This window comes from Hipposideros armiger, unplaced genomic scaffold (genome assembly GCF_001890085.2).
Source record: "Hipposideros armiger isolate ML-2016 unplaced genomic scaffold, ASM189008v1 scaffold_22, whole genome shotgun sequence".
Taxonomy (NCBI): Eukaryota; Metazoa; Chordata; class Mammalia; order Chiroptera; family Hipposideridae; genus Hipposideros; species Hipposideros armiger.
The window spans coordinates 5956213-5967303 of record NW_017731372.1 but is presented as its reverse complement, the minus strand read 5'-3'; the positions used below and the strand labels follow the sequence as shown (position 1 = coordinate 5967303).

The following is an 11091-nucleotide window of genomic DNA, read 5'->3' as shown; positions in this document are numbered from 1 at the left end:
TATTTTGTGTAGCACTCAATGATTTAAAAATTCTTTTACATATAATATGTCGTATAATCCTCTTAACAGCTTATTGATTTTTTTTTATTTTTTATGGATGAGAAAGCTATAGTCAAGAGACAGGACTTGACTTCTTCAGCATACAGTGATATGATATGAGGCAGAGCCAGGATTCAAACCTATATTTGTATTATAAATAAGTTAATATGTGTAATGTCTGCTTGAATCACACAGGGACAAATAATGAAATCGAAAGATAATGTTATAATCTAATTTCAAAATATAGAAGTGGTCCTAAACAAAGTAGATTTGTTGCTTCTTTATCGTGGGAGAAAAAGTTTGAATGTGGTGCCCCAAAATCCTTTGGCTACTTTATATGCCTGTTGCTAGGGGTGGAGAATAACTGCTTTTAATACTTAATTATTTTATTGTTACCAGTTTTGGTGGGGAGAAGAGAAGAGGGTAAGAAGGCTATTGTTTTCCAGTTCCAAAGGATAAAGAAAAAGCCATATTCCATTCTTTGGAAATACAGTACCGTGTAAACAGGATCATAGACCAATGGTTTTTTGTTCTTTTTCTTTTCTTTCATATAGACTTAAGCACAACCTGACTATTAATATATCGTGTGGCTGGTAGGTACAGGCCTGATTTTGTTTGAGAGGGCAGGTGACTGCCTGAAACTAAAAGATAACACTTGTATTCAGAAAATAAATCTAGTCAAGTTAAAGCCTAGTGAGAGTTGTTTTGATTGGGTTGTCGGAAAAGTCATGATGTATTTTTTCTATGTTTTTCGTTGCAAAATCACGTCATGGCTTTTCCGACGACCCAATATTTTGTATTTGAGTTCAGATCTGAGCCATTTAGACATATTTTACCATAGAAAATAAAAACCTAAGAGACTCTAGACTCAGTAAATGTTCATGACTACCTTGTAAGCATAGTTTTTACATTCTGAAACTTTGTTTTACAACTGTCTGAGTTCTGTATTACCAATATTAATAAAAAGAGATATCTCCTATCTCAACTAGGACACTTTCAGGAGAGGACAACAGACGTTCTCAACAGTACAAGGAGCAGATAGGGGGAAAGGAAGAGGAGGAATTGCAACAACTTAAACATTTTATGTCTACCAGTCCCTCCAATGTAAGGATATTAAAAAGTAAATGTTTATGAGTTATATCTCCTCTTGAATTAGTTGTTGAGGCCTGTAAATATAGAAGTCTGTTTTAGTTTGATAAGATTTTGTTACATCATAATTAATCAATGTGCTGGTGAATAAAGAATTTTAATTTTTAATTTTTTTATTTTTAGCAGAAAACAGAATTAGAGAATTACAGTATTATATGGAATTTTTAAAGATCATTTCTGTGTTTCTCAGTGATTTTAAAACCTGGCTGGGTATTGATAAGCTTTTGGAGAGTTTTGTGTTTAATGCAGATTCTCAGGTTCTGTTCTGGAGGTTCTGATTCTTTGAGCCTTGGGTAGAATCTTAAAATCTGTATTATTCTTAAATTTCTACATGATTATAATTGACAATCAGGTCCATCATGTGTAGCCTAATTTGGAACTGCAGAGCAGGTCTTCCATGTTGGAAGAAAGAAATAACCACTATTTAAAAAGAGAGAACGAGAAAGAGAGCGAGAAGAAAGAGGTTCTAATCTTTTAGAAAATAGTATTTTTTTCTGAATCCATTTATTTTCTTTTTTGGTTTTTGAATTTACCCTATTTCATTGATTCTAAAGTGTACATTTTGTTTCATGAACTCTCTGAATTCAAGATGCTTTCATCATCAATGGCATCTAAGATGAACACGTTCTAGAGCTCTGTGGTTAACAATACCATATTGTGCACCTAAAATTTGTTAAGAAGGTAGGTTTCATGCTAAGTGTTCTTTCCACAGTAAAAATAAAATATCAATGGCGTATAACATTGGTGGCATTTGAGACATGATTACGTGAAAACCTTCTGTTGATATCTGGCAAGATCATTGAGTGCCAGCATCAAACCATCTTAGATTCAATGAAATACAGTACTTTCCATTTATTTTAGTTTAAATTTTTGAGTCAGTACTAAAACTAGATTTTAATTTCTGGTGTACCAAAATTTAGCAGTTCAGCTCTCCTGTCAAGTAGTCTTGACTTCTGGCTAGCCAAACCCTACAGAGATCTCTCTCTAGCCATCTGTTGCAGGAAGTTACTAGATTCTTCTCTGCCCAGCAAAGGGGCAGTCTCTAAATGTCTGGCTGAGAAGCCTGAGAAATGTGTCTCTAACTCCACAGAAGTGAGCTATGCTAGAACTTATAGAATCCAAAACCATATATCACACTTCTATGTCTCTCAGCTTTACCCCTAGATTTTCCATATGCAGCTAAAGTGAGTCAGCAAGAAGGACCTAGCTCTGCTCCCATGAATCTACCCGGGCCTTTTCAGTTCTAGAGGTATAATTGGATCAGACGATAACATTTACATCAAATTTTGGAAGAAAATAGTTACTAACTCAAGACAGTCCTCTGAAACTTCAGTAATATGTTGGCTTGCTCCAATCTGATATTACCTCTAATTACATGTTGAACTAAATTTAGAAATAGAATTGTTGAATACTTAATATAATAAAAATTAATCTTGCTTAAGTAAAAATGGAATGATCAGGGGCAAGGTTGTAACATGTTATTAATGTTTTTGCAGTTTTGAATGGGCCAAATCTCTGAGGTTTAGTCAGTTTCAATGTCAAACTGATTGACAATGTCAAACTCATTGACAATGTTTGACAATGATCAAACATTGATGACTTTCTAGTCATCACTTAGAAATTCATGAAAATGAAAAGCCTCAACTGTAAAAAATTTTCATTACCTCTTTAAACCTAAACTGAATTTAGTGTGTTTGCTGAGGAAGATGTGTTTATTTAATTACCTCTTCCTGTATATTTCCAGCATTCAAAGAAAAGCCTCCCTATCCACCCAGTCAGGCCCGAGCAGCGATTCAGGACAGCCCCGCTGAAGAGTACTCCTATAAGAAATCTATATGGAACCTATTTAAAAACATCCCTTTTGTCCTTCTGTTGATCACTTATGGTAAGTGGTTTTCTTTTCTAGTCTTTGATATCTATATAAACCTATGAGCACTTGTAAATTCTCTTTACTTAATCTCGTGGTTTGAGCTTTATACTTAACTTAATGAGATAGTTTAACTCTAAAAATAACGATAGCATAAACTTAAATGTTGAACTGAAAGCAAAAGCTGCAGCGTGGATTTTCTTACGTGTTTTTAAAATAAAGTAATATGAGATCTCAAGTAGAGAAACTGTTTTCTTTTGTGAGTTCTCGCAGGCATTTTTAGGTCCTTTATGAACTGTAGCTATGACTGCTGTAAACACATGGTAAATGTCATCAACAGCTCTTTTGTTCAACCCTGTGCAAACTGGCATGTATTTCAGACTACTCACTCAAAACTAGACACGCAGGAGGGCACCATAACCAGTTCTGACTTAAAAAAGAAGATGCTCGTCCTCCCTGGCCTTTCGCGGTAGCTGGCACATGTTTGTACTAACGCTGCAGCTTTCACTGCAGGCACCAACACATTGGCTTCCCTTCAGAGATTTCTGACAGTTTATTCTTTGTTTCTTATATTAACACTGTTCATATTAACCACCAGCACCCCCCTATTTCTGTCTGACTTGCCTTCAGAAGTCACTCGCTGATGTTCTCTTTACGTTTTCTGGGAGCGCACACCCTAGTTCATAATCGTTTTACAAGTTGTAACAAATTATGCCCTGCCTTAAACTCTTACCCTTTTATCACGATTACTTCCCACCACCCTCCCCTCCGCTTTTTTTTAGTGGACATTGTTAAACACTAAAGTAGAACATTTAATCTCATAAATCCCTATGTACCCACCACCATCACTCAGCGTCAGCAGTTATCAACACTTCACCCATTTTGCTTTATCTGTTTCCTCTACTTTTCTCCTAGAATATTTAAAAGCAAATCCCAGATGTTATATCATCTCCTCATTAAATACTTCAGCATGCCATAGTACCTTTTCTTAATTTTGCTGGTTACCTCTACTGGATAGCTTAAATATAAAACTTGTAACGAGGAAGTAGAGAAACTGTAGTGGTTCACTGTTAATACAGAGCAAATTCACTTCTTTAGCCTGTAATCCAAGGTGGCTTCTTTTCTATCTTCCTCTATCCCTATTTCCCAATGCAATATTCTCTTTCAGCCAGATTTATAACCAACCTCCTGTCACAGACACACACTCACATAAATATACCTCCACATGCTTATACACTGTTAATTCCAGTCTCTGTCACTTTGTGCCATTATCGCTTTTGTCTGAAATGTGCTCCTATTTTCCCTTAAGCAATTCTATGAGAGCTAGCTTAACATTTACCTTACATATTGTTCATTTCGTTATTCATTCATTTATCCCATCAATAATTATCAAATATCAACTAAATGTACAGTAGCACTACCCTAGATGCTATGTGGGCTAGAAAGAATCATGATATATGATTTCTTCCCTGAAGTAATTATAATTCAGTTGGGGACATAATATAAGCATCTGAAAAGTAAACAACAGTGTAAGAGTTATTTATCAAAAGGTAACAACACAAGAGAAGTTGTATGGCAAGTGCGTGGCTAGGCACCTGCTTCCATGATTACTAAGGCAAAAAATGGGAAACGTCCTTTGGCTCCCATTTCAAGTCATGATGGCCTTGCTGTCACCTGCCTGGAAAGAAAAACTGGAATATTTGTCAACAGCTCTAATGGCTAGAACATTACGCAGAAACAAAAACTTGAGGTTTGGCAAAAGAGAAACTATACAGTAAATTTCGATTATCCATATGGAAAAAAACAAAGTAAAATTAGGCCTCCACATCATACCATGCACAAAAATGAATTGTAGTAGATTAAAGACCAAAGGGTAAAACTCAAGACTTTAAACTTTTAGAAGCAAATATAGGAAACCATCTATAGTCTTCTTCTTAAAAGAATTTCTTAAGGCAAAAACACAAACCCTCAAGAAAAAGATTGATAAATATGATTACCTTAAAATAATGGCCTTTTCCAAAAAGACAGCAATAAAAAGTGAAAACATGAGACACGGAGAAAATGTCTGCAATGCATATAACCTACAAAGGCTTAGTACCTACAATATAGAAATAACTCCTAGTCAATAAGAAAAGAGCAAACAATCTAAGGAAACCAAAAGGCATTTATGTGTTTGTGTATGTGTGTCTTGCTCATATATGATGCTCAGCCTTACTAGCAATTGAGGAAGTACAGAACAAAACCAGAGTAAGATATAACATCACATGTTCAAATTGGCAAAAACAAAAAAAATATTTTTTAATTTGAGGAAAACAAATTTGGCAAGGATGCAGAGGAAAAGAACTCTGCTGGTAGTATAGACTGATACAACCATTGTGAAGAGCAAGTTGGCTATATCCAGAAAGTAGAAGCTCTACTCCTAGATATGTGCTTAGAGAAACCCTTATACGTAAGAACAAAAAACACAATATTCATTGTCATATTGTTGTAAATAGTGAAAAACGGGAAAAAGCCGTAAGTACCTGTTGACAGGACAAGAGATAACTAAATTGAAGTGTATTCACACAATGGACTTCTGCACAGCAGAGAAAACTGACTAGAAGAATCCTTACAGATAAATCTCAAAACCATAATATCGAGTGATAAGAGCAAGTTGCAGATGGATACAAACAATATGTTATTTATATCAAGTTTCAATACATGCAGAATAATTCTGATTGTTTATGGAAACACATATATTGTAGTATCTAAAAGATAAAGACCAAGATCAGTATTGTGGTTACATCTGAGAAAGACTAGGAGAGAAGAATAGGATTAGGGAAGGTCTAAAGGTGGCAAAATGTTCGTGTTTGACAAAGCTGGGCGATGAGTAAGGGTGTTTGTTAAATTTTTCTCTGTACTATTTTGTATGGTTGAAATATTTAATAATAAAAAAAGAGAGAGATAATAAACTTAAGCCTCAGCTAGGTTAAGAGACTTATCTGAAGTTACACAATAGATGCAAGATTCAAACCTAGTCATATGCTTCCTGATAACCAGTCTGTTTTTATTTTTCTCTTTAAGTATCTTTAATTAATATCGTGTTTCTGTGAAAATAAGACTGGGTCTTATATTAACTTTTGCTCCAACAATCTGCATTTATTCATTCATGTACAAAAATCTACATTTATTTAAACAGTCATGTCTAGCTGACAATCTCAACTGGGGCTTATGTTTGGGGTAGGGCTTACTTATATTACGAGCATCCTGAAAAATCATGCTAGGGCTTATTTTCCGCTTAGGTCTTATTTTCAGGGAAACATGGTATTGTCTTACTAGTTGCCTGGTAAGTCTTTGATGCAGGGGTAAAACCTCTGAAGCAGGGATTCTGTCTTCTGCTTAAACATTCATTACATCAAGTACATTGCAGGCACTCAGTAAGCAATGCATCGCTTGAGTGCCATCTCCAGTGTTATGCGTAGGAATGTGATTTATGGTAGGTATATCTGCATCTAAATAATAATAAAGGGTGTAATGACAGAATTTTACTATCATAATCTCTAGTGAGTTTGGGTGTTAAATTGATTAGTCCAAATCCTGAAAGGGAATGGCAAGAGTTTTTAATTTCCTCTGTCAACTATCTGAAAATACATTATATTTTCACCGTTGTCACGGAGGACTCCACAAACTGGCAAGTGGTACATTTATAGTTTTCTGTTTATTATTGTAGGTATCATGACTGGAGTGTTTTATTCAGTTTCAACACTATTAAATCAAATAATACTGACATATTATGAGGTAAGTTGCTGTCTATATTGTGTTGCATGCCGGGCCAAAAATTTTTCTTTAGCAATAGAATTCCTTTTAGCATGATCATAAGATTAAAGAAGTATCACCTTGTTGCTGTAAAAGTTTTAATTTAATTTGTTTTAATTTAGTATACATTTAATCCAATTCATAAAACACATAAAATAGAAAGCAGAAGTTATTGCTTTGACAATACCTAAGTCTTCTTTTTAAAAAGAAATAGTGTGACTGCTTATATGGAAAAAGACAAAAAAAATTTAAGGGAAACCAACATAAATATAACAAAGTAAATATCAAGCTCTGACCTCTCTTTGTTTTTAAAAGGAGAAAGCAGCTGTAATGTGTAAAAGCTATCAGATTAACTTCATCTGTGAATTACTTAAGAATTCTAACAAAAATCATTGTGCTTCTAATTATGGAGGACCAAGAAAATGTTCCTTTTTGATTTCTCCCATATTATTATTATAGGGTTTGGTTTTTTTTCTGGTTTTAAAACAATGTTCTTTGTATGTGCTTTACCTACCCTTCCCCCATCCTAAAACACATACTGAATCTTTCTATTCTATTCTATTATATACTTAATAATATCTGATTATTTCTATTGACTGGAAAGGTACAGGAATGTGAAGGATCTGTTTGAATTAGAAGTTTCTGATTAACTTCTTATGAAAATTCTTTTAAGGGAGAAGAAGTGAATGCTGGAAGGATTGGGCTAACACTAGTAGTAGCTGGAATGGTGGGCTCCATTCTTTGTGGCTTATGGCTAGATTATACCAAAACATACAAGTAAGTAAAATGTATGATGTACAACCTAAGGTATTTTGTTTTTAAAGGGAACTTTGCTTTTTATCTTAAGAAATTTTTTAAAAGTGTTATTATTACTAAAAATTTGGATTCTAGACACTCTTGGATTCCCTTGTCTTCTGAATGTTTTTGTTGTCTATATAGTGTCCTATTTTGTTGGTCATATTTATTTCAACTTTGAGAATTGGTTACCTTAGGAACCTTGTTCCCTCTAAAATGATACTCAGACATACCACTTTTGAAGGGATCATTTCTATTCTAAAAAAGTCCCTTTCTGAGAAATGTTTGACTTCTGACAGAGACTTTATACTACTCTTTTCTTAGGTTGTGAGCTTAGAAACAAACAAAGAGTTGTTCTTTCCTATCAAAAAATTATTATTGAGCATAAGGCATTTTTTGCTAAAAAGTGTTTGGCTAAAATGTCCCCACACTAGAGCACCACTTAACTGTAATAGAATACATAATATGAAGACACTGTATTAATTGCACATCTATATGGAACCAGCAAAATGCTAATAACACAAAAGAAAAAGTGAGTAACTGGGAGCCTGAGAAAGGGGTTTCAGAGGCAGCAACTTTTGCACTGGGCCTTAAAAAACTAGCTACATTTTTTTAACAGGTAGAAAGTTTCCATCCACTTAGGAGGAATGAATGAATGAAACTGAGAATGAATGAATAGAATGGAATAAAACGAATGAATGAAATATGGAACTTTGTCCTTTGAACCTTCAAGGCCCGAGATATGTTTGATACCATTATCAATGGTAGCTAGAATGAAATCTATTAAATTTATAGATGAAGGGGGCATATGTAAAGGATTAAATTTATTAATAGCCTTTGGTCCATTATATAATTAGAAACTTGATAGGTATAGAAATGTGTTCTTGGTTGCCCTGGTCTTCTCAGGGTAACTGCCATTCGCTCACCAAACTCCTATTGTGTGCATTGCTCTCAACTAGGAGTTGTGGCAAACAGTAATGGTTCCTGTCGTTAAAACACTTGTGGGATCTAAATGGGGAACACAAGGCATTCCCACACGAAAAGTTAGATAATAATATTACAGACTAAAATACATGTCATAAGCCCAATAGATGTCAAGTGCCAATTAGGTAGTAAAATGATAAGGAAGTTTGGCAGAAACAATGTGTAAGCTTCAGTGGTTACGAAAGGAATCTTGGAAGAGGTGGAATTTGATCTGAGTCTTGAAGTACGGATAGGGAACTATCCCATTTAGAGGCATAAAAATGATTTTATCCGTACGAATATTCCTTCCTGTCAGCATTGGATACAGTATGGGTTTGGCTGACTGCTTGTCAGCTGCTGTTGCATCTTCAGTTTAAGCTTTGAAGTCCATGCTTTGGTGGAAACATTTTCCATAGATAAGGGAAACCTAATCTTGAAAACCAAAGAATTTATCACTGTTTGGACAGAGCAATGGCTAGCCAATTGATTTTTATGTGCCTTGGAATAGCAGACAAAATACTAACTTTTTTTTGTTTTCGTTTTAGACAGACTACTCTGATAGTTTACATTTTGTCTTTTTGTGGAATGGTTATATTTACTTTTACACTGGACCTTGGATACATTTTGATCGTGTTTGTTACTGGAGGGGTGCTTGGGTAAGCATCAAATGTGCTTAGGAGGAATGATAGCATGCTGTTGGAATTCTGAAATATTGTTACTGTGGATTTTAATTTTTAAAGTTTATCCAATGGTTCTTTAATATTTTAAACTTTAAAGGACTCATCCTGTGCAAATAAGTGTGTACATATTCTTTGGAAATATAAAAAGTAGTTTAAAATTGTTTTTTGGCATATGTAGGTGGATATACCAAACATGGATAAGCCTTACTTAGTCCAAGTAACCTTAGTTAGAAAGACAACTGACTTAGAAAACTTGAGGTAAATTTTTCTCAGGAAGAAAAAAAAGGAATTGTTTTGCTTCTCAGTTCTTATCACCTTATGCTGATTGGTGAACAAAATGGTGTTTTACTTTCACATACCAACTTCAAAACATTTCCTTATTTGATCATTAGAATAGGCCTGAGAAGTAGAATGATTGCCTCAATATATGATATTGTCGTTCTGTTAATTCTTTCTATAATTCTGGATTTATTTTTCTAGTTTCTTCATGACTGGTTACCTCCCCTTGGGTTTTGAATTTGCTGTTGAAATTACTTACCCCGAATCAGAAGGCACTTCATCTGGTCTTCTTAACGCTGCTGCACAGGTAAACCTCTGATTTCTCTTGCGCCTGAGATGATTCATTTACTGAGCGAACATTCTAGTGGATAATGAGTTTGACTCTTGTTTTTGTTTTAAAAATTCCACCTTTCAGTGAATGTTTCTAGAGGCCAAATTATATGAATAAAACAGCTAAGAAAACTCTTGGGGAAAACATTACACTTATTTTAAAGAAGAGAACTTGATGCAAAATTATTCTCTTTTTTTAATTTTAGGTATTTGGAATTTTGTTCACATTGGCGCAAGGAAAACTCACATCAGAGTACAGTCCGAAGGCAGGAAACATTTTCCTCTGTGTTTGGATGTTTGTAGGCATCATTTTAACAGGTATTGATAAATTAGGGTATTTTTCTGGCAAAGGTGCTTATATCATGTTGTCTTTAGGTTTAATTTTCATGTATATTGATTCTGAATGGGTGGCAGAACTCAAGAAAAAAAATGAGATAAAAAGGACATTATTTGTTTTCTTCCAAGGATATGAATCTATTGATTTGTTTTTCAGGTTTCAAATTCAATACAATTGCTATACATAAAAACAAAGAAGTTATAACAAGAGCCAGTTAAGACTTGGAGTGGGCAGACCTGGCTTAAGTTCTGATTATGCTGCTCACTAGCTGTGTGACTTTAGACAAGTTATTTAACCTTTCAAGTACTCCTTACCTCATTTATATAATAGGGTATTTAAAAGCCTGCCTTAGAGAGTTGCTATGAGAATTAACCAAGGTGGTTCATGAACAGCTCCGGGTATAGTGTCTGACACCTTGGACATGCCTCTCACGTTAGCTATTATTATAAAGGGGTGATGGGAAGAAGTCAGATAGCACGTGGCATTGCTAACCATTCTTAGACTTCTTAGGTATAATCGGAATAGGAATGAGAATAGTGCCCGAACCCGAGTAAGAGCATGTGAAAGAGCCTTTATCCATAGTTTGTTCAGGCACATAAAGGTAAAAATGGACTTAGCAGCAAGACTTCCGACCAGCAGTGCTCTCGGGCATGTTGGCTTCTACTGTTATGTCACTGGGTTCATTTCTTCCTGCATCCCTTTACCAGCATGAAAGACAGAATCGATGAGAAAGACGTGAATCGAGCCTTCTTTTTATGTTTATTGAATACCTGATGGTTCTTTCTGAAACCCCAAACATGATATCTTACCAGTGGCAAACATTTATTTTGGAAATACACAACCACCTAAGGTCACTA

The 11091-nt window shown here is 34.7% G+C and overlaps 1 protein-coding gene across 1 annotated transcript in view; it reads left to right on the top strand.

Annotated features, from left to right (window-relative positions):
• FLVCR1 (FLVCR choline and heme transporter 1) overlaps positions 1–11091 on the top strand; it is a 23654-nt gene that overhangs the window by 9077 nt on the left and 3486 nt on the right. Inside the window, exons 2-7 of the mRNA XM_019635454.1 lie at positions 2933–3073; positions 6765–6832; positions 7524–7627; positions 9154–9264; positions 9769–9874; positions 10104–10215. Of these exons, the coding sequence (XP_019490999.1) occupies positions 2933–3073; positions 6765–6832; positions 7524–7627; positions 9154–9264; positions 9769–9874; positions 10104–10215 (642 nt within the window). The remainder of the gene's footprint in view (positions 1–2932; positions 3074–6764; positions 6833–7523; positions 7628–9153; positions 9265–9768; positions 9875–10103; positions 10216–11091) is intronic.